Below are 27,782 nucleotides of genomic sequence, written 5' to 3' on the forward strand. Positions count from 1 at the left end.
AACCATGAGATCAAGATAGGTTGCAGTTCACTGACTGTATCTAGCTTGATCTCAGTGAACCTAAAGTTAACATCACCATCATTTTGAAAGTTCATTCTAAACAGACAAACGGTTTAGAAGAAGTGAAGCCTACAAACTTCAGTCTTTCAGTTCTTATTCTAAGTGTTCTAAATTGGTTCCAGGCTGTCATCCTCATATTCTTGTCAAAGGGTGGGGAATAATGCAATTTTTCTCTGGGTTTATAGAAGGGTATGGAGGTTTTGAAACTGGGGGTTGAATAGTTGGCACTTCCAAGATGAGCAGGATCCAAGGAGTCAGCAGCATTCTTGGAGAGAGGGGGCCAAGGAAATAAAGCGCTTTCACACACTGTACATTCCTGAATCTGCCCATGCCTTCTCTCCTTCCAATGTGCACCCTACAGAGCGCATGCCCGTTGCCATAGAGGACTCACCAACAGACGCACTCGGGTATGCAAGAGAGGTGAGTTTGGTATTAGGCTACCATTAAAATTGAATTAAAAGTGCATAATGTAATAAGTGTAGAGTATATTTTGTAATTCGCTCGCATGAACACCCACACATACAGGTGAGAGGAGATGCGCAAACAGCCATGTCTAGCGAAACTGAGTAACAGGATACTACACACTTACGACTAGCCAAGCATTATCGTGGGAGTGGCGACTCGTACACAGAGCGAGACAAACAAAACGTCAAACTGGTTTCCTCCTCAAGATCAAGTGGCACATGACACGTTACCTGTAGACGTTTGTGCAATGCGGATGGTCTGTATTTCTTTTTATTAATTGGATAAAGTAAAATGTTTTTTGTTATTTTTATCACAAAGACTGTGGTAAATCTATAATTAAACGGTTATTATACTGTAGTTTTTCCTGACTAAACCGTGGAAGACGTGAAAAGCATAGGACAATCATTACATCTGCGCGCTGGTTGGAAAGTTGGCTATCGCAGCAGGTGCAGCCACCAAACCGGTGAGTCATTTGCAAGTAATTTATATATATTTTTTTTTACATGACCATGAACTAAATGTCAGTTAAAAAGTCTAAAATGTAGGTTTATATTTGACCTATTTGTTAAATGTATACTGAACAAAAATATAAACCCAACATGCAACAATTTCAAAGATTTTACAGTTACAGTTCTTATACGGAAATCAGTCAATTGACAAATTCATTAGGCCCTATTCTATGGATTTCACATGACTGGGAATACAGATATGCATCTGGTGATCACAGACACCTTAAAATAAAGGTAGGGGTGTGGATCAGACAGTATCTGGTGTGACCACCATTTGCCTCATGCAGCAAGACACATCTTCACATAGACTTGATCAGGCTGTTGATTGTGGAATGTTGTCCCACTCCTCTTCAATGGCGGTACGAAGTTGCTGGATATTGGTAGGAACTGGAACACGCTGTTGGACAAGTCGATGCAGAGCATCCCAAACGTGCTCAATGGGTGACATGTCTGGTGAGTATGCAGGCCATGGAAGAACTGGGATATTTTCAGCTTCCAGGAATTGTGTACAGATTCTTGCGATATGTGGCTGTGCATTATCATGCTGAAACATGAGTAGATGGCGGCGGATGAAGGGCATGACAATGGGCCTCGATCTCGTCATGGTATCTCTGTGCATTTAAATTGCCATTGATAAAATGAAATTGTGTTCATTGTCCGTAGCTTATGCCTGCCCATACCATACCATAACCCGACCGCCGGCATGGGGCACTCTGTTCACAACGTTGACATCAGCAAACCGCTCGCCCACACGACGCCATACACGTGGTCTGCGGTTGTGGCGCCGGTTGGACGTACTGCCAAATTCTCTAAAACAATGTTGGAGGCGACTTATGGTAGACAAATGAACATTCAATTGTCTGTCAACAGCTTGGGTGGACATTCCTACAGTCAGCGTGCCATTTGCATGCTCCCTAAAAACTTGAGACATCTGTGGCATTGTGTTGTGTGATAAAACTGCACATTTTAGAGTAGCCTTTTATTGCCCCCAGCACAAGGTGCACCTGTGTAATGTTCATGCTGTTTAATCAGCATTTTGATATGTCACATCTGTCAGGTGGATTGATTATCTTGGCAGAAGAAATGCTTACTAACAGGAATGTAAACCAAATTGTGCAATTTTTTTTGAGAAATAAGCTTTTTGTGGCTTGTGGAACATTTCTGGGATCTGTTATTTCAGCTCATGGAACCAACACTTTACATGTTGCATTTATATTTTTGTTCAGTGTATTTTCAATGTGTGGCCTAGTTTATTTCGTCATGGGACATTCAAGGCATCTAGCCATGTTCTCCAAGAATTTTGTAGCAGCCTACCAAGGGGACCATACTTTTCTAAAATGGGTTGGAATTATATTTATTTCATCACCATGGTTTGTTTGACACAATTTAAATATTCAAATTGCACCATTATCAGACATGACATCTATCAGTATGACGACACATCTGTATCACAGGCAGCCCACTGTATTTACCGTATAACCAGGGAAACATTGTTTTAAAAAAAATCTCAAATTGACTGAAATGTATTTTAAAGCACAAATTAACTGGGACAATGTATTTTTTTTTTTTTTCAAGTTGTGTTAACAACATTGACAGAAACATGACATGTTTCTCCCCATCCTTCCCTAAGGACTTCATGACTCAAACTCATGCCTGGTTGGTCTGTAAGAAGAAGTTAGGTAGTGATTAAAGGTAGACGTTTCTCAGAGGTATATCAAGTGTGTTTGCATACTTTCAAGTTAAGTATTAGGTGGGTCACAGGAGTCATAAAAACTTCCCAATTGATGGCACTGATGGATGGGATGTTGGGGATGGGAGCTTTCTTTATGAGCCACAAATGTTTGAAGTTAAAAAAAAGGACAGTCAAAAGAGGAACAGGGCCAACAGGAAAGCTCAAGAGATATATAGACATAAGGTCACACAAACATTTTTAGCATAGTTGTACGCATGGTCCCAATAGGTCGACGTAACCCCAGTTAATAAGCTTAACCTTTTTAATTAGGCAGATAAGTCATTGATACCATGACTTCAAAGGATGCTGGGTAGTACAACACATTGCACATGTGAAGCAACTGTGTAGGAACATTGGAGTGCATTAGAGCACCCTGAATGTAAAGCTGGATTAAGAGACACAGTTGAAGTCGGAAGTTTACATACACTTAGGTTGGAGTCATTAAAACTAGTTTTTCAACCACTCCACAAATTTCTTGTTAACAACTATAGTTTTGGCAAGTCGGTTAGGACATCTACTTTGTGCATGACACAAGTCATTTTTCCAACAATTGTTTACAGACAGATTATTTCACTTATAATTCACTGTATCACAATTCCAGTGGGTCAGAAGTTTACATACACTAAGATGACTGTGCCTTTAAACAGCTTGTAAAATTCCAGAAAAATATGTCATGGCTTTAGAAGCTTCTGATAGGCTAATTGACATCATTTGAGTCATTTGGAGGTGTACCTGTGGATGTATTTCAAGGCCTACCTTCAAACTCAGTGCCTCTTTGCTTGAAATCATGGGAAAATCAAAAGAAATCAGCTAAGACCTCAGGAAAAAAATTGTAAACCTCCAGAAGTCTGCTTCATCCTTGGTAGCTATTTCCAAACGCCTGAAGGTATCACGTTCATCTGTACAAACAATAGTACGCAAGTATAAACACCATGGGACCACACAGCCGTCATACCACTCAGAAAGGAGACACGTTCTGTCTCCTCAAGATGAATGTACTTTGGTGCGAAAAGTGCAAATCAATCCCAGAACAACAGCAAAGGACCTTGTGAAGATGCTGGAGGAAACAGGTGCAAAAGTATCTACATCCACAGTAAAACAAGTCCTATATCGACATAACCTGAAAGACCGCTCAGCAAGGAAGAAGCCACTGCTCCAAAACCGCCATAAAAAAGCCAGACTACGGTTTGCAACTGCACATGGGGACAAACATTGTACTTTTTGGAGAAATATCCTCTGGTCTGATGAAACAAAAATAGAACTGTTTGGTCATAATGACCATCGTTATGTTTGGAGGAAAAAGAGGGATGCTTGCAAGCTGAAGAACACCATCCCAACCGTCAAACACGGGGGTGGCAGCATCATGTTGTGGGGGTGCTTTACTGCAGGAGGGACTGGTGCACTTCACAAAATAGATGGCATCATGAGGTAGGAAAATTATGTGGAAATATTGAATGCAACATCTCACAACATCAGTCAGGAAGTTAAAGTTTGGTCGCAAATGTGTCTTCCAATGGATAATGACCCCAAGCATACTTCCAAAGTTATGGCAAAATGGCTTAAGGACAACAAAGTCAAGGTATTGGAGTGACCATCACAAAGCCTTGACCTCAATCCCATAGAAAATGTGTGGGCAGAACTGAAAAAGTGTGTGCGAGCAAGGAGCCCTACAAACCTGACTCAGTTACACCAGCTCTGTCAGGAGGAATGGGCCAAAATTCACCCAACTTATTGTGGGAAGCTTGTGGAAGGCTACACGAAATGCTTGACCCAAGTTAGACAATTTAAATGCGATGCTATCAAATACTAATTGAGTGTATGTAAACTTCTGACCCACTGGGAACGTGATGAAAGAAATAAAAGCTGAAGTAAATCATTCTACTATTATTCTGACATTTTACATTCGTAAAATAAAGTGGTGATCCTAACTGGCCTAAGACAGGGAATTTTTACTAGGATTAATTGTCAGGAATTGTGAAAACTGAGTTTAAATGTATTTGGCTAAGGTGTATGTAAACTTCTGACTTCAACTGTACATGTTTGAGGGCTTGAAGAGCGGATGACACATCATTCTTCAGAAAGAAACATAACATGCATGTTGTTTCACCTCCTACTGTTTACATTCCTGGACAGAGTCCTGTCTATGGTTCGAGATGAGGAATGTGAACGATGGAGGGGAGTAGAGATCTAAGAGGGGGAGGGAAGGAGAGAGATGGTGTATGGAGAGGGGAGAGACAATAGATGGTCAGTCATTCAATTCAGTCCTCATGTCTTAAAGCAGATATCCACAGACTTCCAGTCATCGTGCTAATGCTAGTTAGCAATGGCTCGTGAAACTACCTCTAACTTCCTTAATAATGGACAGAGACATAAAAATGGTATCCACAAGTTCATCTGACTCTGGGGAAGTAGATCCCAAAGTATCATTTTAAGACCTTTTGGTTTGACGAAAGAAAAACAGTTCTCAAACATTGTGGAAAAGGCAGATGAATTAAGAGGAATGTGAGAAATGAAAGAGAGCAAAAATATGAATAGGGAGAAGGCAAGGCACAGAAGTACAGTGACATTGTTACCTACCTTTAGCCCATGCAGAGGGAGGCACCTGTCTGTTAATGCACTCAATCACTTCATGGCACGTGTATATTTAATCACTCTTGTTTTCAGTCTCTCAACTCATGCTCAAGCCAAATTTCTTCAGCCTCCTGAGGTTGAAGAGGCGCTGTTGCAGCTTCTCCACCACACTGTCTGTGTTTGTGGACCATTTCAGTTTGTCCGTGATGTGTACACCGAGGAAGTTAACGTTCCACCTTCTCCACTGCTGTCCCGTCAGTGTGGATAAGGGGGTGCTCCCTCTGCTGTTTCCTGAAGTCCATGATCATCTCCTTTGTTTTATTGACATTGAGTGAGAGGTTGTTTTCCTGACACCACACTCCGAGTGTCCTCACCTCCTCCCTGTAGGCCGTCTCGTCGTTGTTGGTAGTCAAGCCTACTACTGTTGTGTCGTCTGCAAACTTGATGATTGAAGTTGCACGGCCACGCAGTCATGGGTGAACAGATAGTACAGGAGGGGGCTGAGCATGCATCCTTGTGGGGCCCCAGTGTTGAGGATCAGCAAAGATGTTGTTTCCTACCTTCACCACGTGGGGGTGGCCCATCAGGAAGTCCAGGACCCAATTGCACAGGGCGGGGTTCAGCCCCAGGGTCTCCAAACTTAATGATGAGCCTGGAGGGTACTATGGTGTTGACGCGGCTAGGGATGCCATCTGGGCCGTCAGCCTTACGAGGGTTAACATGTTTAAATGTCTTACTCAAATCGGGCACGGAGAAGGAGAGCCCACAGTCCTTGGTAGCGGGCCACGTCGGTGGCACTGTATTATCCTCAAAGCGGGCAAAGAAGGTGTTTAGTTTGTCTGGAAGCAAGACGTCGGTGTCTGTAACGTGGCTGGTTTTCCTTTTGTAGTCCGTGATTGTCTGTAGACCCTGCCACATACGTCTCGTGTCTGAGCCGTTGAATTGCGACTCCACTTTGTCTCTATACTGACATTTTGCTTGTTTGATTGCCTTGCGGAGGGAATAGCTACACTGTTTGTATTCGGCCATATTCCCAGTCACCTTTCCATGGTTAAATGCGGTGGTTCGTGCTTTCAGTTTTGCGCGAATGCTGCCATCTATCCACGGTTTCTGGTTAGGGTAGCTTTTAATAGTCACAGTAGGTATAACATCTCCTATGCACTTCCTGATAAACTCACTCACCGAATCAGCGCATATGTCGATATTATTCTCTGAGGCATGACCCAGTCCGCGTGATCAAAACAATCTTGAAGCGTGGATTCCGATTGGTCAGACTAGCGTTGAATAGTCCTTAGCACCGGTACATCCTGTTTGAGTTTCTGCCTATAGGAAGGGAGGAGCAAAATTGAGTCGTGGTCAGATTTGCCAAAAGGAGGGCGGGGGAGGGCCTTGTTATGCATCGCAGAAGTTAGAGTAGCAGTGATCCAGTGTTTTTCCAGCGCGAGTGCTACAGTCAATATGCTGATAGAGTTTAGGTAGCCTTGTTCTCAAATTTGCTTTGTTAAAATCACCAGTGCCAATAAATGCAGCCTCAGGATATATGGTTTCCAGTTTGCATAAAGTCCTGTGAAGTTCCTTGAGGGCCGTCGTGGTATCTGCTTGAGGCGGATATACTACACGGTCGGCATTTGATTGTGAGGAATTATAGGTCAGGTGAACAAAAGAACTTGACTCATTACACCATGAGTCGTTAATCATGAAACATTCACCCCCACCCTCACGTGAGTGTGTCATTGAGGGTGGTCCTCAGTGTGGGGCAGTGGTGGAAAAAGTACTCAATTGTCATACTTGACTGAAAGTAAAGATACTGTAATAGACAATGACTCAAGTAAAAGTGAAAGTCACCCAGTAAAATACTACTTGAGTAAAAGTCTAAAAGTATTGGGTTTTAAACATACTTAAGTATCAAAAGTAAATGTAATTGCTAAAATATACTGAAGTATCAACTGTAAAAGTATAAATAATTTCAAATTCCTTATATTTACCAAACGTCACAATTTTCTTTTTTTCTTTTTTTGTATTTAAGGATAGCCAGGGGCACGGTCCAAAACTCAGACATAATTTACAAACTAAACATTTGTGTTTAGTGAGTCCGTCAGATTAGAGGCAGAAGGAATGACCAGGAATGTTCTCTTGATAAGTGTGTGAATTGGACCATTTTCCTGTCCTGCTAAGCATTCAAAATGTAACGGGTACTTTTGTGTGTCTGGGAAAATGTATGGAGTAGAAAGTACATTTATTTTCTTTATGAATGTAGTGAAGTAAAAGTACAAGTTGTCAAAAATATAAATAGTAAAGTACAGATACCCCAAAAAACAGCTTAAGTAGTACTTTAAAGTACTTTACACCACTGGTGTCGGGGTGTGGTTCGGTACTGTACCATGCAGGGCTGGAGTCTGTATCAGTGTTATCTAAACCTCATTACATGAAGCATGATACACTACACATGGTTGAAGGAATTCATTAAACATACCACCTCCCTACTACTCTCTGTCTCTCGCTCTCAAAGGCATGCAGCGCACACACACACACACACACCACCCGGTAAGGATTCCATTTTTAAATGTTACATTTTTCTGTCGTCAAAAGGAGGCCTATAGATTGTGATGTCGATGACCTTGACAAGACACCTTTTAGAGGGTGCTGTGATTACATCATTCAATGGGCTCTGAGCACAGCCCTACTCTCATACATATGGCATGGATTCCATCTTGTATTTGTTTATGCTCATCTAGAATAAAGAAGAAGTTATGATTACATCATAAAACAGACCAGGAAGTAGGCAACAATTTTGACACACTGCTGTTCATTTGGTTCCCAATGCAAATCATCTTAATGAATCTTCAGGTCTTAATCCTTCTTCATCTCATTCTAGGTGTTTAAGACAGTGATGTCAATGAGAGTGTGGCATCTATGACTCAAACGTTTTCACATTGTTCTTGTAAATACAGAAGGTTGAAACAGGATGTGGCTGCATTTGTGCTATCACCTTTTCTCTCAAGTGCGCTAGTTGCGGTATCTTTTTGCTTTGACGTGACCTCATCTTGTTTCCATGACAGCATAACAAGTCCAACATCCAAACCACAGAGTGAGTTAACAATTTAGGAGCAACTTGAACTTTTGAACTCCTCCTCAAAATCTAACATGTACTAAATTGTAATTATAATCTAATAGTTGATTCTGTAGCTGCCTGAGGTGTATTTTGTAAATAATGAATTAACATCTGTCCATTCTCTCGTACCCTTCCTCTCTCTTCCTCTCCCTCTCTGCCAGATGATCGCCACACCTCCTCACTCCCCTCGTCTACCAGGCTCCCCGTCATATCTGGGAGGCCGCTGCGTCCCCTGTCCGGCCCCCCCACCCTCCTCCCCTTGCCCCTCGCCTCCCTCCTCTCCCTCCTCTGGAGGGGTGACACTACGTCGGACCCCCCCCTCCTGTCTCACACACACTCTGGACCACCTCCGCAGGCACAGCTGGCAGCCTGGAGCCTTGATGTATGGCTGCCCCCCGCAGTACCAGAAGCGCAGGTAGGGGGCACACTAACGACCAATACTTACTAGTCCAGTGGTCAACAACCCGCTTTAGGTACAAGACTACAAGTTGCCCGTAGACACAGATCTAGGATCAGCTTACCTTCCCCAAATCCTAACCTTTATCATTAGGGCGGAGAAACCCAAGACTGACATCACATCAGTGTCGAGGGTAAAGGCTGACAAGATGGTGCCGACGGAGAAGCGCGACATCTTACGAGTTCCAACCCAACTTTGCTATATAGTGACTTTTATCGTGTTTATCTTGACCTTTTTTGGTACAGAAAGTTCATACTATTATCACATGACCGCCAACCACTTCTGGACATCAGTTACTCACACACACATTCACACACACTACATTGACACTCCCACACACATTCACACACACTACATGCACACACACACACAAACGCAAACTCACACACACACACTTTTACACACAATTTGCTGCTGCTACTCTCTTTATTTGACTCTTATTGTTATCTATCCTGATAACTAGTCATTTTACCCTGCCTTCATCTACATATTTACTTCAAATAACTCGTACCTTTAAACTGCATTGTTGCTTAAGGGCTCGTAAGCAAGCATTTCACGGTAAAGTCTACACCAGTTGTATTCGGCGCATGTGACAAACAAAATTGGATTTAGATTTGATTTGAGAGTGAGATAGTGATTTGAGTTAAATGCACAGCTTGCAACTCAACCATGTTCCTGGAGGGCTGCTGGAATCTGGGAGGGAACTGTGTAGGAGTATGCTTGCTATGTTCTAATATTTGTTTTAGGGATTGGCTGATCTAAGACCAGTGCTACCAGTATATAACTTCCCACACATATAGTCAATGCTGTTGTTATGTCTGGCATTCCTGCTCTAACTGCTGGTGTTCTTATCAGTGCTGGTTTAGCTGGCCCTCTCCTACTCTCTTATTTGCTCATCTCTTCTGCTTTTAATTCACTGAGCATGTTCTTTCTCTTTTCCTGTAGCTTGTCCCTCTCTCTCTCTCTCTGTCTGTCTTTATCTATCCTTTATCTATCGTTCTTTTTTTCCACCCAATTATCCAAGTTGGCTACAATTTTTTTCATTTGAAAATAAATACATTCACTAACCCTTCCACCCCTCCTGATTGGAGTAAACGAATGAAGAACAACACTTAGGCTTCTACTTCCAGCTTCCACATACTATATACATGTTACGGACACAATCTATTTTACAATGGTTATCTTTTGATTGTTTTTACTCCTGTCCTTCCGCTACCCTCAACCCCTCCCATCTATATCTGAACACCATCCAGTTTGAATTCTATTTGCAACTGTGTTGTTTCACAAAAGTTCTGAACCTACATACACACTACCATTCAAAAGTTTGAGGTCACTTAGAAATGTCCTTGATTTTTGATTGTTTTTACTCCTGTCCTTCTGCCAGTTGTATTGCTTCTTAATTGCAAAAGGGTTTTGTAATGATCAATTAGCCTTTTAAAATGATCAACTTGGATTAGCTAACACAACGTGCCATTGGAACTGTAAGTTTCTGGGTGTAGCTGGTGCAGAGGTGTCAGGCGCAGGACAGCAGAGATGAGTAACACAATGAACTTTACTTAAAATGTCCAAATATTTCCACAAACATCGGACTGAACTTACAATAAAACAATCACTCACAAAAACCATGGGGAAAACAGAGGGTTAAATAATGAACATGTAATTGGGGAATTGAAACCAGGTGTGTAAAACAAAGACAAAACAAATGGAAAATGAAAAGTGGATCGGCGATGGCTAGAAGGCCGGTGACGTCGATCGCTGAACGTCGCCCGGACAAGGAGAGGGACCGACTTCGGCGGAAGTCGTGACAGGAACACAGGAGTGATGGTTGCTGATGATGGGCCTCTGGACGCCTATGTAGATATTCCATAAAAAAATCTGCCGTTTCCAGCTACAATAGTCACTTACAACATTAACAATGTCTACACTGTATTTCTGATCAATTTGATGTTATTTTAATGGACAAAAAATGTGCTTTTCTTTCAAAAACAAGGACATTTCGAAGTGACCCCAAACATTTGAACGGTAGTGTACATTTTACGGACACAGGCTACATACAATTTGGTTTCCATGGTCTTTTTCCTGACATCTGACATGCAAATGGGTTTTTACAATCTTTTGGAGAGAAAGCAGAAGAGGGGGAGGGAGAGAGGGGACGGAGACAAAGCAGAAGTATAAGTGCAGCCGCCAGCAAATAAAGTCAGTTCATCAACACAACGTACTCTCAAAAACAAGAAGAGAGTGAAATCACTAAGCTACAGCCTCACACACATTCACAAGCAGGATGACTGACTGCTGCTTTCTCTGCTAGACCTCTACTCCTCCACTCTCTACTCAACTACTCTACTGTGACACTACCCTCTCTCCCCCCTCTCTCCCTCTCTCCCCCAGTGTGAGTCTGGAGGGTTTTGACCCAGAAGAGATGGAGCGGGTGCTCCTTGGAGCCCTGGAGGGGTCCAGCAGAGGGGGGCGGGACCCTCGCCGAGCCCCCATCACCTCCTTTGGCCAGGAGCTGGGCTCCCTGCTGTCACTCACGGAGGAGGAGGCGGGCTACCAGACCCAGGTCTTCTCCCCATTGGAGGTGAGGCTAAGTCCAGACTGCTGGGATTGAAGCATCGCATGTGTGTGTGCGCTCGCGTTTGAGTGTGTGATAAATATAATTTGCTAACATGATGGAAGACTTGAGATAAAGTAACCTTATTTAGAGCACAGACAGTAACACACACACACACAGTCACATGCACACACGGATCGTGCAAGCAGTGGCAGCACGTCTTCGGTTATTTTGTTGCAAATACACATGGCCACTCACTGATGCTCTTGTCTTTGTTTATTATGGAAAGAGCCTTTCATACACTCAAGTCATACACTCTCTCTCTCTCTCCCTCCTCTCTCTCTTGCTCTCTCCCCTCTATCTCTTCCTCTCTATCTCTCTCTATCCCTCTGACACACTGTGGCCCTTGTCTCTTGTCTGTGGTGTGTTTAGGAGCAGTCGTCTCAGCTGCAGGGCTTCAGTGCCTCTGCTCCCTCCCTGTGTGCCAGTCCCAGTCTGCGCCAGCTACCCAACCTCCACCCTCCGACACCTCACACACACCCCTACACACACTCACAAAACCACCAGCATCATCATCAGCCTTGCCATCGCTCCTACTCAAACTCCAATTCCATCTCCCAACGCCACTACCAAGGTAGGACAGTAGGACTCTTCATTTGTGAGTGTGTGGGGACTCTCCTGACTGTTTGAAGGGCAGATATTAGTGTGTGTGTGTCTGTGTGTTCCTAGCTGTGTGCAGCTATGCGGAAGTCTTCTTCCTGTGTTTGTTCTCACTGGGGGCTGCTGCTGCCGTCGTTAGCCACGGAACAGAAAGCGCTGTGTTCTCAGGATCTCCTTTCTCGCTCTCTCCATTTCACCTTTTGCATGTTCACTATTCATCCTTTCATTCCACGGCATCAGCAGAGATCGTTTTAATCACTCCTTGATGGTCTTTAATCAACTGTCTCGTGTTGTTTCATCCTTGTCTTCATGCGTTTGTTAACTCTTAGTCTCAGCCATCGTTTGGATTAGCTGTGTTTGCCAAGAACCTGCAGAGCAGAGAGAGGTTTGTTACTTATCAGGCGATGCACTTCAATCTATCTGGGATCTTAGGTCTATGGATGGATGGATGGATGGATGGATGGATGGTTTTGAGGTAATGGGATGACTAAGTTTGTTTCCTCTGTTTCTGCTTTATGCCTCTCTCTTCCTCTCTGTATCTATCTGTCTTTCACTTTCGCTCTCTCTGTTTATCTCTGTCTCTGTCTCTCTCTCTCTCTCTCTCTCTCTCTCTCTCTCTCTCTCTCTCTCTCACAGAGTCTTCCCTGGGCTCTGTATTTGGGGGTTCCACACCTAGGTGAGTTGACTCTCTCTCTCTTCCTGATGACCGTTGTTCACTAACAACGCTATAGAGCACATGATCTCATCTGTGACTGACTGCTTTTTGACTCACATCCCCATAGTAACACAACTTTTCCTCTGAGCTAGGCTGAACGCAAACTCGTCCCGTCTTATGGAAGGATGTTTCTCGTCACCTCTTTTTCAGTGTGGATGCGGAGCTTGGTGAGCTGTGGGGGCAAGAAGAGAGGCAGCGGCTGGACGAAGAGAGAGAGAGGCGGAGGGAGGAGAGAAGGACGGAGGGACTGAGGGGTGCTCCCCCCGGGGAGGAGAGGGGGGAGAAGACGGGAAGCCCTCTGGGACGCACCTTCAGCTTCCTGCGCAAGATGGCCGGCCAGCGCAAGGTGAGAGAGTGAGAAAGAGAGAGAGAAGGAGAGTGTGGGTGTGTGTTTCAGAGTGTCTGTGTCTCTCTGTGGTTGTGGGTGCATGTGGATGTGACCCTGTCACAGCTGTCACTGTGCAGTAGAGTACTTGAGTAGAGCGCAGGACCATCTCTGAGGACAGAGAGTTGGAGTTTGGTAGTAGGCTAGCTTCCCCTGCAGGGTAGAGTCCCAGCAGTGAACCCCAGAGAGGAAGTGACAGTATCTGCTTTATTTAGATTCACCTGTGTACCACCGCCGGTATCAGTTTTGGCAAACATATGCTGTTTGCCAAGACTAACACAATGTTACAGCAATGATATACAGTTGAAGTCGGAAGTTTACATACATTGGAGTGCATTAGAGCACCCTGAATGTAAAGCTGGATTAAGAGACACAGTTGAAGTCGGAAGTTTACTTACACTTAGGTTGGAGTCATTAAAACTCGTTTTTCAATCACTCCACAAATTTCTTGTTAACAAACTATAGTTTTGGCAAGTCGGTTAGGACATCTACTTTGTGCATGACACAAGTAATTTTTCTAGCAATTGTTTACAGACAGATTATTTCACTTATAATTCACTGTATCACAATTCCAGTGGGTCAGAAGTTTACATACACTAAGTTGACTGTGCCTTTAAACAGCTTGGAAAATTCCAGAAAATGATGTCATGGCTTTAGAAGTTTCTGATAGGCTAATTGACATCATTTGAGTCAATTGGAGGTGTACCTGTGGATGTATTTCAAGGCCTACCTTCAAACTCAGTGCCTCTTTGCTTGACATCATGGGAAAATCAAAAGAAATCAGCCAAGACCTCAAAAAAAAATGTGTAGAGCTCCACAAGTCTGGTTCATCCTTGGGAGCAATTTCTAAATGCCTGAAGGTACCACGTTCATCTGTACAAACAATAGTATGCAAGTATAAACATCATGGGACCATGCAGCCGTCATACCGTTCAGGAAGGAGACGCGTTCTGTCTCCTAGAGATGAATGTACTTTGGTGCGAAAAGTGCAAATCAATCCCAGAATAACAGCAAAGGACCTTGTGAAGATGCTGGAGGAAACGGGTACAAAAGTATCTATATTCACAGTAAAACGAGTCCTATATCGACATAACCTGAAAGGCCGCTCAGCAAGGAAGAAGCCACTGCTCCAAAACCGCCATAAAAAAGCCAGACTACGGTTTGCAACTGCACATGGGGACAAAGATCGTATTTTCTGGAGAAATATCCTCTGGTCTGATGAAACAAAAATAGAACAGTTTGGTCATAATGACCATCATTATGTTTGGAGGAAAAAGGGGGAGGCTTGCAAGCCAAAGAACATCATCCCAACCGTGAAGCACAGGGGTGGCAGCATCATGTTGTGGGGGTGCTTTGCTGCAGGAGGGACTGGTGCACTTCACAAAATAGATGGCATCATGAGAAGGAAAATGATGTGGATATATTGAAGCCACATCTCAAGACATCAGTCAGGAAGTTAAAGCTTGGACGCAAATGGGACTTCCAAATGGATAATGACCCCAAGCATACTTACAAAGTTGTGGCAAAATGGCTTAAGGACAACAAAGTCAAGGTATTGGAGTGGCCATCACAAAGCCCTGACCTCAAACCTGTAGAAAATGTGTGGGCAGAACTGTAAAAGCGTGTGCGATCAAGGAGGCCTACAAACCTGACTCAGTTACACCAGCTCTGTCAGGAGGAATGGGCCAAAATGCACCCAACTTATTGTGGGAAGGTTGTGGAAGGCTACCCGAAACGTTTGACCCAAGTTATTAAACAATTTAAAAGGCAATGCTACCAAATACTAATTGAGTGTATGTAAACTTCTGACCCACTGGGAATGTGATGAAAGAAATAAAAGCTGAAATTAATCATTCTCTCTACTATTATTCTGGCATTAGACATTCTTAAAATAAAGTGGTGATCCTAACTGACCTAAGACAGGGAATTTTTACTGGGATTAAATGTCAGGAATTGTGAAAAACTGAGGTTAATTGTATTTGGCTAAGGTGTATGTAAACTTACGACTTCAACTGTATGTACAACAATGTTGTCAAAGCAGTAACCACAACAGTATTATTCATTATGTTGGGCGATGCGCTCTCTCTTGTGCTGCTTAGATATTGATGACGATATCTGGCTAGCTGAATTACAACAGGCTCATGTTTTTATTTAACATTTATTTAACTAGGCAAGTCAGTTAAGAACAAATTATTATTTACAATGACTGCCTAGGAACAGTGGTTTAACGACAGATTTTTACCTTGTCAGCTCGGGAATTCGATCTAGCAACTTTTCGGTTACTGGCCCAGCGCTCTAAACACTAGGCTACCTGCCGCCCCACCTCTTGATTTCTGTAAGAATATTTTTAAGTGTTTGTTCTAGTGGGTTGGCAGTGTTTGCTGTGTGTGTTTGCTGTGTGTGTTTGCTGTGTGTGTTTGCTGCTGTGTGTGTTTGCTGTGTGTGTTTGCTGTGTGTGTTTGCTGTGTGTGTGTTTGTGTGTTTGTGTGTGTTTGCTGTGTGTGTGTTTGTGTGTGTGTGTGTGTGTGTGTGTGTGTGTGTGTGTGTGTGTGTGTGTGTGTGTGTGTGTGTGTGTCATTACAACGACACACACCATCTTTAAACAGCAGGGGGAGACACTGTTCTGTGAGTTGGATATGAGAAGTGAAGAGGAATAAGTAGCACTGTGACCCTCAGCAGGATGTATGGCCAAGTTGATGATTTAGGAATTCCACACTTCAACTGAACTTGGGTACAGCTGGTGTTCTTGTATGCGTCTTATTTGTGTCCTACTAATCTCTCGTCGACAGACGGACGTATCATAACTAGTATCAAGCTTCTGATGCAATTACGCAAGATTTAAATTCTGGGTTTCAGAGATTACTGTCCTGCTAATAAGCCGGACCAAAGAGCAGTATGCATCATCACACTTTTTGGCAAATGTATATTTTCTTTTGACATGTAACACCCTCATATACATCAAGTTGATGTATTCTTGTCTGTATATTGTTTAATAATAAAACAACTAAAAACAAGGGAGACACAAACAAAAAGTAATTCAAAAAAGCCCTGCCAGCCCCTCTGACCACTCTTGCAGTTAGACTAAGTCCCTGATTTAAGACCCACTGGGTTGCCAGATTCCTCAGAGGTCCTTATCATGGGGGTTGCCAGATTGTGCCCTCCATCTCAACTGATAAAAAGTCCCAGTGATGTCACAGGGGCGTGGCTGTGATTTTGATGATCAGCAGTTCATTTATGCGATGACATCATCGCCTCCGACGGCCTGTTAGAGACAGATAGCTACTGGCCCTGTTTGACGGAGCTATTTCTGGTCTGTAACAACATCCATCCTGTGTGTGTGTGTGTGTGTGTGTGTGTGTGTGTGTGTGTGTGTGTGTGTGTGTGTGTGTGTGTGTGTGTGTGTGTGTGTGTGTGTGTGTGTGTGTGTGTGTGTGTGTGTGTGTGTGTGTGTGTGTGTGTGTGTGTGGTGAAACCAGGTATGTGAGGTTTGTCCACACCCTTGGTGCTGTATGTTTAGTGGCTACTGGACTCCAGACCATAAGACAGAGATGGACAGACACAGACAGAAAAGACAACAAGGGAGAAAAGCCAAAAGAGTGAAATAATAGTAGTCAGAAAGAAAGAGACTGAGCTCACTTTTCCAGAACTTTCCTCTCTACAGCAGTTATGAGCTCTCTCTCCCTCAGTCTCTCTGTCTGTCTCACTATAACATGTGACGTCTCAAGAAGTCAGCATACTCTGGAATGTGATTCAGTCCTGTGTGCTTCTGCTGTGTGTCTACAGGAACATCTGTATTCCTACTGACCTCAGTGTTATATAGAGCTGGCTGATCTGGCTATATATGTTAGACAGAGACATCTGGTGGCTTTAGATTAAGCCCAGTACTTTCATAATGATAATATGTCATGTCTTTCAGACTGGAGGGAGCTGAGAACAGAACACATTACAAGATCACAAGTCTGTTATTCATACACTGTTAGAAAAAAAGGTTCCAAAAGGGTTCTTCAGCTGTCCACATATGAGAACCCTTTTTGGTTCAAAGTTAAACCCTTTTTTGGATCCATGTAAAACCCTTTTTTGGATCCATGTAAAACCCTTTTTTGGATCCATGTATAACCCTTTTTTGGATCCATGTATAACCCTTTTTTGGATCCATGTAAAACCCTTTTTTGGATCCATGTAAAACCCTTTTTTGGATCCATGTAAAACCCTTTTTTGGATCCATGTATAACCCTTTTGGGTTCAAGGTTAAACCTTTTTTTGGTTCCAGGTTAAACCCTTTTTGGGTTCCAGGTATAACCCTACAGGGTTCTATGTAGAGCCCTCTGTGGAAAGGGTTCTACATGCATTTAGTTTAGCTTATTAATTCGACCATTAAAAACAACAGCACACATAAAACCTGAAAAAGCCATACATGCACATAAATAAAATCATTGAGGATAACACACAATAAAGTCTGGGACTTATTTCCATTGTTAAATCATTGAGGATAACACACAATAAAGTCTGGGACTTATTTCCATTGTTAAATCATTGAGGATAACACACAATAAAGTCTGGGACTTATTTCCATTGTTAAATCATGGAGGATAACACACAATAAAGTCTGGGACTTATTTCCATTGTTAAATCATTGAGGATAACACACAATAAAGTCTGGGACTTATTTCCATTGTTAAATCATTGAGGATAACACACAAAGTCTGGGACTTATTTCCATTGTTAAATCATTGAGGATAACACACAATAAAGTCTGGGACTTATTTGCATTGTTAAATCATTGAGGATAACACACAATAAAGTCTGGGACTTATTTCCATTGTTAAATCATTGAGGATAACACACAATAAAGTCTGGGACTTATTTCCATTGTTAAATCATTGAGGATAACACACAATAAAGTCTGGGACTTATTTCCATTGTTAAATCATTGAGGATAACACACAATAAAGTCTGGGACTTATTTCCATTGTGGTCCTCCTGAGACAAGATGGCAAGACAAGATCGAACACAGTTAAACACAGTATGGCAGTGAAATAATAAAACAAAAACAGAGAAGAAGAACATCTATCTCATCATTGCAGTTACATCATAGGGGTTATTCATATGGTCACAGAAGACATCAAACATATTTTTACTTCATTTTTAAAGCTGCCCAGAGAGGACGTTGTTTTTATGGGCAGAGGCAACCCAAAAGGGTTCTACATGGAACCAAAAGGGTTCTACAAAGGGTTCCCCTATGGGGACAGCCGAAGAATCTTTTCAGGTTCTAGATAGAAAAAAGGTTCTAAGGGTGTACCTGTACAAATATGTATTCTACTACTCTGAACAAATATATAAACGCAACATGCAACAATTTCAAAGATTTTACTGAGTTACAGTTCATATAAGGAAATCAGTCAATTTAAATCAATTAATTAGGCCCTAATCTATGGATTTCACATGACATGGGTGGGCCTGGGAGGGCATAGGCCCCCACAAAAGGGCTTTATTACAGAAATAAATACTCCTCAGTTTCAACAGCTGTCTGGGTGGCTGGTCTCAGATGATCCCACAGGTGAAGAAGCCAGATGTGGAGTTTCTAGGCTGGCGTGGTTACAAGTGGTCTGCGGTTGTGAGCCCGGTTGGACGTACTGCCAAATTGGAGGTGGCTTATGGTTGAGAAATGAACATTCAATTATCTGGCAACTGCTCTGGTGGACATTCCTGCAGTCAGCATGCCAATTGCACGCTCCCTCAAAACTTGAGACATCTGTGGCATTTTGTGTAACAAAAAAGCACATTTTAGAGTGGCCTTTTATTGTCCCCAGTACAAGTTGCACCTGTGTAATGATCATGCTGTTTAATCAGCTTCTTCATATACCACACCTGTCAGGTGGATGCATCATCTTGGCAAAGGAGAAATGCTCACTAACAGGGATGTCAACAAATTTGTGCACAGAATTTGAGAGAAATACGCACGGAACATTTCTGGGATCTTTTATTTCAGCTCATGAAACATGGGAACAACATTTTACATGTTGCGTTTTATATTTTATAGTTTATATTTTTGTGTAGTTGAGTAGGAGGAAGTTAGGAGGAAGGAGGAAGTTATGTCTGTAGATAGACACATACCTCGCTTAAGAGCAAACGCATCTGGACAACATGTATCTGGGTTTTGTTGGTCTGTGTCCACTGTGTCCCATAGAGAGAGGAAGTGTGTGTGTGCTCAGCATCATTTATTGGGGTTGGTTGTGTGTCTATGTGTTTAACAGTGAATGTACTTAACAGTTTTACGTTAAAAAAAGGTATTTAATAGCTCTTGGCCAAAGTCACCCCTCAATTTTCCCTTCATTCCTCAATCCCCCTCTCTTTTCCCCACTCTCTCTCTCCATTAGCTAAATCTCTCTCTCTTTCCCAGCTGGGCAGTTACTGCTTCGGGTGGCAGGATTGCATCAGCAAGCCGGCTTTTCTCCTCCGCTATCCCTCTCTCCCCAGCCCCCTCTCTCCCTCTATCACTCCACCCCCACTCCTCCGTTCATTTGTCTCAATCCCACCCCATTTCCTCCCTTGCTCTCAATGCCTCCCCTTCTCTGCATATTCTCTCTCTCTTGCACCCCTTTCTGCTATTCTTCTCTGCCGTCCCTTCTACAGTCCCCTCTCCATCGCTCTCCCTTTGCTTTTCTCCTCACCCTTTCATATATCCCCTTCTTCCTCCATCTTTCCATCATTTTCTAATCTCCCTCTCCCTCCCATCTAGTGTCTGATCATTTCTCTCTGCTTCCTCTCTTCACCTCTCTTTATCCCCCCCTTCTACCTCCCTCTTTCCATCTCTCTATCTCTCTCTTCACCTCTTTATCCCACCCCTTCTACCTCCCTCTTTCCATCTCTCGCTCTCTCCTCACCTCTCTTTATCCCACCCCTTCTACCTCCCTCTTTCCATCTCTCTATCTCTCTCCTCACCTCTCTTTATCCCACCCCTTCTACCTCCCTCTTTCCATCTCTCTATCTCTCTCTTCACCTCTCTTTATCCCACCCCTTCTACCTCCCTCTTTCCATCTCTCTATCTCTCTCTTCACCGCTCTTTATCCCACCCCTTCTACCTCCCTCTTTCCATCTCTCGCTCTCTCTTCACCTCTCTTTATCCCACCCCTTCTACCTCCCTCTTTCCATCTCTCTATCTCTCTCTTCACCTCTCTTTATCCCACCCCTTCTACCTCCCTCTTTCCATCTCTCTATCTCTCTCTTCACCGCTCTTTATCCCACCCCTTCTACCTCCCTCTTTCCATCTCTCTCTCTCTCTTCCACTTTTATCTCCCCTATTCCAAATGTCCATTCTGAGGTAGTAGGAGTTTAAACAAACTGAGACGGGCAGAACAGCGGATATGAAACCCATAAAGAAGCCTGCGGAGGGCCAGAGAGTATTAGCCAAGCAAACATACCCTTCATGATTAAAGCTGTCCCCCATCACACCACGTCCTTTACATATCGTCTAATATCCTATCACACCAACATGATCACTACTAACTGCTCTTCGTCTCTCTCCTCTGTCCATTCCCCATCGTCACTCTCTTTATCCCTCGCTCTCTTTGTTTTCCATTCATCATATCGGAAGCTATGCCAAGGGGGATGTCATGTTATAGATGCTTATAACTGTTTTTGAGGACTCGTTCGCTAAATGGCGTATCCTCTTTTCTGTTTTGAAAGGGAATACTGTTGCCCTCTTATCACGCTGTTACACATTTTCTCATTCCCTACACACACACACACACACACACACACACACACACACACACTTTCTCTCACTCACTCGGTAATGTGAAGCGTTGTTGTCTCCCTCACAATAACTCTTCAGAGGGTTAGTGTGTGACAGTGACACTTGGTGACTTTGTGTGTGTGTGTGTGTGTGTGTGTGTGTGTGTGTGTGTGTGTGTGTGTGTGTGTGTGTGTGTGTGTGTGTGTGTGTGTGTGTGTGTGTGTGTGTGATGTTGGGTGACTATGGTCAATAGAAGTATTGTACTGTGTGCTATCTCATATCATACCACCCAAGTTCTGCCAGGCATCGCACGCACTCACGCATGCATGCACACGTGTGTGTGTGTGTGTGTGGGGGGCCATGTCGGAAGGCAATTGGTATCAGATGAGGACTCATGAAGAGAAGATGACGACCTGAGAGGACGGAGGAGGAGCTGGAGAGGATCACAGTGGAGAAGGAAGGATGCAGATAGCCCTCAACTGAACCAGAGAGGAGGAGGAAGAAAGAGAAAGAGTGATCATGCATAGTGCATGCTCAGAGAGGTGGAGACGGGGAACGTCCAGTAAGACTGGAAACGAGTGGGAGGATGAAGAGGCAAGGTCACACAGGCACAGTCCTGTTAGAGAGAAGGAATGGTGTGATATTGCAGTTTGGAGGACAGAGTTGTACAGTGGTCCATTGGCTGTGGGTGCATGGTTGGGCGTTTTCCTCTCTTGTTGCTCTCTAAATTTAGCCCCGGGTCACTCTTAAGTGCATCCTTGATTAACCCGCTCTTCTCCCTCTTTTCCTTCTCTCCATCATAACATTCCCTCTATTCCTTTACTATTCTTCTCTTTTCCTTGTTATATTCCCAAATACATCAACTCTTTCCAGTCCACATTTTGCCTTCAAGGCATCACCTCCCAACAGATGGTTCCTCTTCCATGCATTGCCCAAATGGGAGGTTTTCACAATAATGTGTTTGCCACGTCAGCAGGCCAACTCACATTATGTGGCTCATGTAGTGCAGCTTAATAATGGAGATTCCAAACAATCTGAAATGTGCTGTAAATGTACAGTAAACCATAGGGGGCAACCATAGACTGTACAGGGGTACAACTCATTTAGCGAACCCCTAAATATGAAGCCTAGGTTTACACACTAAGCAACCTTCACCTCTAGAGGTGTGGTTTAAAAAATATATTGCCACAATCTGATTATTGGCTTTTGATTACGTCTCTTTACCCAGTGGGCGGGTTAAGTACTCAATACTCATCTGTGGTTGGTGAAAAGAATGAAAGGGGGTGTTTTGCTCTAAATAGCTCCGCGTTCAGAGGCGCGGCTTAAAAATGTTCGCTCCTCCTGATTGCTGAGTTTGAGTTTCCTGCATGAGAAACGGATCAGTTGTTCGTCGAGGCGCGTACTCCGACATATGGAGAAAAGTTAACGGATTCGCCCTCCATGCGCTATTATCTGACGCCCCCTGTTCCACTGGAAATATCAAACTGGCATTTTATCAACGTGTATGAAAATATTGTAATAAAGGGAAAGAGAAGGATAGGAGATCACCTTTGATTTAAATTGAGGATCATTCTCTGTTGATCCCGTCCTTGTTATGTCCCGTGTCACTGAACCGCTGCCAAAAACGCGTCAAGAGAGAATGAAAGAAATCAATTTACGGGTGAGTGAATAGGCATATGGCTATATAACTGTTCAATAAAGTATTCAATAGCATAGATAATACATTTACAGTTTCAATAGCAATTTGTTCAAATGTAGTAGTCCACTAGTAGCCTATACCAATAGTTCTGTAACATGGGTTATTCTAACATTTATAATAGCCTACATGTGTTTATTATTTAAATAGATAATGATGATGTCTTTACAGTAAAATACAGCAATGACATGGAAATCCCCCATTTACTGATTCCGGGTATAGCAAGATGAGTGGGGGAAACGAGAGGGCTCCCTTGGACTCCTGCTTTGTATGCTGGCAACTGGCAATGTAATGAAACAACCTTTTTAATAATGACTTAGACTACTATTAAGGCTAATGATTTTGTCTTCTTTGTCCATGTTTGTCCCGCCCGTTGCATATCATAGAAAACCATATCGCTTGGCAAAAGGGTCGCATAGTGCGGCACCGTAGCCAAAGCGTGAGACCCCGAACATGTCCGTGATAGAGGAAATCGTTTGGGGGAGGGGGGAAAAACCGAAAGTGTGTGTGTGTGTGTGTGTCATTGGTCTAGTCGTGGACTATACGGAATATTACGGATCATTAATATGTCGAACAGTAATTGCAATATGATGCAGTTATGCTATTAGACACATGACACGTATTCAAAAATGAATATTGTCCAACCGTTTTCTGAGCGATACCGTTGCAAATGCTCTACAACGGTAAACGTCAAAGAGATGCCTGTAGCCTATTCTTACCATTATTGGATTTGTTATAAAGTCTCCCGGGCTCCGTTGTCTGTCTTCGCCATGTGATTTGGTTGCTGCAGCATGATGATAAGAATACATTGTTTCTGTTTCGCAGTATCAAGCACTCTGAAAGTGACCAGGGTGGAATATAGCGCGGGTGTGGATGTGTGTTGCCATCATGTGCTGCAGAGTACTAGGTCACACACAGATACTCACATATCCAAATTGCCATAATACAAGTATGTTTATTGAAACTTGAATCTTTACCATGGTTGTTGTCAAAAAGTAGTTTCTCAAATACCTCTTAAAAGGGTGCTGTCTAGAACCTAACAGGGTTATTTGACTGTCCCCATAGGAGAACCCTTTGAAGAACCATTTTTGGTTCCAGGTAGAACCCTTTCCACAGAGGGGACAGCCGAAGAACCCTTTTGGAACTCTTTTTTTCCCCCTAAGAGTGTATGGTATGGCTAAAAGATCAGAAAGTTGAATGTGTTTGTGTTTACAGATCACTCCTTGTCTTGTGTATCTGAGTTCTACTAAACAAATGTGGTCATGCTGTTTACTGTCCCTTCACACCTGTTTAAATCAGAAACATTTCTACAAGTTTAACATCCATTCAGTCCACATGATCAGTACACTTCCCTTACCCAGCCTTCTCTTCTGCACCACATTGGATCCAGGTCTGGACCAGGTCTTATCTTTAACAAAGTCCTCCGAGTATCATTTATTTTATAGTCTTAGAACATGGCAATAGTACATGTCCTTCCTGTCTACCCCCCCCCCCCCCCCCCCCCCAGCTGAGGTTGTGTATAACCTGTTGTCTTGTGTTCCTGGTCTGTGACAGGTTATACAGGTGTAATATGATCCTCTTGCTTTATGCCTACCATTATTTCAGCAGTTTGAATGAATCATCTTACTGCCTCCTGATCAGAAGGTAAAAAGTGTGTGTGTGTGTGTACAGCGAATGTGTGCTACTATCTCTGTGTGATGTGTACTGTGAGGTTGGTCTGTGTGTATTCTATGACACCTTATCTCACTGCTTTGTGTGTGGTTGAAGTCAGAGCTCAGATGTTTACAGGGAAGTTCCTATGGAAACACAAGTGTCAATGTAGTTCTGTCGTGTGTAGATTTTTGCTTGGTTAACCTTTAATGGAGAAGGCCACAAGAGAAGGTTTTGTTAGAGCAGGATAGTGGAGAAAGTACAGCTGTTGTGAGACCCAGCCAAGTAGTCAGAAGTCCAAATGTAGAAAAACATATTCACCGACGGCAACGTTACTAACTTCAATTCCATTGTGTGTGTGTCATTGTGTTCAGGGGAAATGTTGGTGGGTAATGCCCACTGAGTCAGAGAGGTTAGAGTGTGGGATTTCTGTGTGTGCATGCGTACGTATTTGTTTGAATGTGAACACGTGTGTGTGTGTGTGTGGGGGGGGGGGGGGGGGGGGGGGGGGGAGTTCTTCGTCTGACTGTGGGATTTCAGCCTTTTGGCCAAAGCTAATTTAGCATCTCAGTGTCGTGACCCCCACCCCCACTAGAACAAGCAGACCCAAACACACACATGCCAGCAGATGTGACTGGTGGAAAGGCATGAGGGCTGGCATGCATAGTGACACGGAGCCACATGCCAATACAAACTCCTAGTGCCAGACAGTCACATATGAAATACCCCAGGGCTCAATGTCTACACATACACAGACAAATGCGCACACACGCACACACTTCTGGTCTGTGTGTATGTGTGAGAGAAAGAGATTGGGCATTGGCATACATTCAGATCAGCCAGAAATCCCATGTTTCATGCCTTTCACAACCCAACCCTTTCTTTTCTCTTGGGGGTTCCATTGCTGTTCATTGGACCCTATGCACCCCAGCAAAGTTGCACATCATTGGGTAGAATGTGGAGCAGGACAGAGCAGGGATTGTGACATATACAGCCCTGGGGGAAGATGAGAGAGAGGGGGTTTGAGTGAAAGAGATTGAATGAGAGGGAGAATCGGAGAGGTTGGGAAGGGATAGCGGACGATAGAGAAAGATATTGTGCGTGAGAGAGAGAGAGAGAGAGAGAGGAAGCTCTCTTGTCACTTGTCACAGGGTCTCCATTGTACCAGTTGGGGAATGGCTCTGACTGGTGGACTTTACCCACACCGTCTCTCCCTCATTGCTGTGCCAATAACTCACTTCACACTTGAGATATATTCTATATATTTAGGGCTTTGTTATTGCCGAATCGTATATCAGAGTTTTAAATCTATCTGGAAGACCAATATTATGAATTGTGTAGGTTGAAAGTGTCTGCGTGAGTCAGTCATTACCTTTTTGGTAATCACATTTTGGGGGCGAGTGTTTTCATTTGTGTGGGTTGCTCAATGGGTAGGCGGGCATTGGGCACTTGTGTTGTCGTATATCTGTTTGAGACAGGCGAGGAGTGTCTGTTTGATCAGCCTGTTGTATTCTCATTATGTGCCCCAGTGGTCGGTGCCTCCAGGAACAATAGCTGGGAGTCTAACTGGAAGACCTACACTCACTCTCACACACAGAAATGCATGCATGCACGCACACACTCCAGTTGTCAGACTATCACGCTGCGCTCTGTCCGTAATCCCAAGGCCATAAACTCCCTAATCTTAAAGAAGCCTTTGATCATGTGACCTCAGAAACCTGCAATCTGACCCCCACTCTCCACTCCCCCCGGTATGCCAATATGACTTATGACCTGTAACCTTTCCTTCTTCAGATCTGCAGCCCAATGAAGGGAGACAGACTGAGACCATTGAATTACAATCCATACCTTTTTTTTGGGGGGTTGGCGCAAAACAAATTGTTACAGCAAATCAAGTCTGACATTTTTTAAGTAGAACACACTAACTTTAGAAGCCTTTTTAAACCTCAAATACACTACAACTTTGCATTTCCTATTGTGCAGGAAAATTGTCAGCGACAGAAGAATGATCAAATGAAGATCCTACATCTGTATGTGACATGCTGAAAGACAACAATACAAGTAGGGAAACAAGTGAGCGGTTGTCATTATGTACTCTTTAAACCAAAAATATATTTAAAAAAAGGATGTTCTACCTAGTCAAAGTGGCATGTAGTCTTCCAAATTGTTATTCATTTAGTTTAAATGGTGACCTGTTGGTTCCATTCATGGTATTTTATATGGGCCCAGTACTAGATCAGCTTCCGTTTCAGACAGTGCCATAGAGAGGCCATTCTTCAGTGCAGACTCATAAAGTGGTCATGCATCATATGTCTGCAGGCCCAGGAATAAGGAGTGCCCAGTTAATGGGCCTGAACCGCTCGGTCATGTGACTAAACAGAGAGGGAAGGTTAAGGGCAGAGGAAGAGAGAAGAGAATGAAAGAGAAAATGGGAAATGAACATCTCGGGCCACGTTCCCTTGCTCCCTAGCGAGAGTGAGAAGTGGTGTTAAAGTCATTGAGAGGAAAGAGATGGAGAGCTGGTCCAAGGCTTACTGGATAATGGTTAAGGTTCGGATTGGGCAAAGGTGGGTTTGGGATGATAGACTGTAGGCTTGTAGGCCGAGGGAGGTCTGGGTAGAAGGGAACAGCTGAAGGTTATTTATTGGTTTTCCAATTTACTAGTTCAAATCCTATAACCTGAATTACCTCATAAAGAAGACAATTGGCCTGTATCAATGAACAAGGCCTTTCTTTGTGTTTGGTGGGGAACATCCTTGGTTTCAACTCTTCCAGTTTTTACAGACCAATGAGGGTCAGGTAAATGTATCATGTTTTTTCACTCGGTTTGTGTGAATAGAGTGATATAACTGGTGTGCATTCAGAGCTCTAGGGACAGCAAGGATCCGGTTACAGGCTGGTGTGTGACTGATGCTGACAGAGCACCTCACCTGTCCTCTCTGCCCCCCCCCCCCTCTCTCTCTCTCTCTCTCTCTCTCTCTCTCTCACTCTCTCGCTCTCTTCCTCCATACAGTACCTCCCTCTCTGCCCCCCCTCTCTCTCTCACTCTCTCACCTTCTCTCGCTCTCTTCCTCCATACAGTACCTCCCTCTGTCCCCCCCTCTCTCTCACCTTCTCTCACTCTCTTCCTCCATACAGTACCTCCCTCTCTGCCCCCTCTCTCTCACTCTCTCACCTTCTCTCGCTCTCTTCCTCCATACAGTACCTCCCTCTCTGTCCCCCCCTCTCTCTCACCTTCTCTCACTCTCTTCCTCCATACAGTACCTCCCTCTCTGCCCCCCCTCTCTCTCTCACTCTCACCTTCTCTCGTTCTCTTCCTCCATACAGTACCTCCCTCTCTGCCTCCCCTCTCTCTCTCACTCTCTCACCTTCTCTCACTCTCTTCCTCCATACAGTACCTCCCTCTCTGCCTCCCCTCTCTCTCTCACTCTCTCACCTTCTCTCACTCTCTTCCTCCATACAGTACCTCCCTCTCTGCCCACCT

The 27,782-nt window shown here is 43.6% G+C and overlaps 1 protein-coding gene across 4 annotated transcripts in view; it reads left to right on the forward strand.

Moving 5' to 3' along the window:
- Positions 1-628: 628 nt before the first annotated feature.
- LOC106580371 (rho guanine nucleotide exchange factor 2) overlaps positions 629-27,782 on the forward strand; it is a 56,401-nt gene continuing 29,247 nt past the window's right edge. Inside the window, exons 1-8 of one of the 4 annotated variants that reach the window (XM_014161356.2) lie at positions 629-781; positions 884-988; positions 8,397-8,425; positions 8,611-8,864; positions 11,295-11,484; positions 11,890-12,091; positions 12,754-12,793; positions 12,983-13,178. In XM_014161356.2, coding sequence (XP_014016831.2) covers positions 8,611-8,864; positions 11,295-11,484; positions 11,890-12,091; positions 12,754-12,793; positions 12,983-13,178 — 882 coding nt within the window. In that variant the 5' untranslated portion in view covers positions 629-781; positions 884-988; positions 8,397-8,425. Of the gene's footprint in view, positions 782-883; positions 989-8,396; positions 8,426-8,610; positions 8,865-11,294; positions 11,485-11,889; positions 12,092-12,217; positions 12,503-12,753; positions 12,794-12,982; positions 13,179-22,303; positions 22,613-27,782 lie in introns of those variants that run through there. The other 3 variants (XM_014161366.3, XM_045702569.2, XM_014161376.3) reach the window with 3 other exon arrangements.

The sequence above is a fragment of the Salmo salar genome, chromosome 02 (assembly GCF_965601325.2).
Source record: "Salmo salar chromosome 02, fSalSal1, whole genome shotgun sequence".
In the NCBI taxonomy this organism is placed as follows: domain Eukaryota; kingdom Metazoa; phylum Chordata; class Actinopteri; order Salmoniformes; family Salmonidae; genus Salmo; species Salmo salar.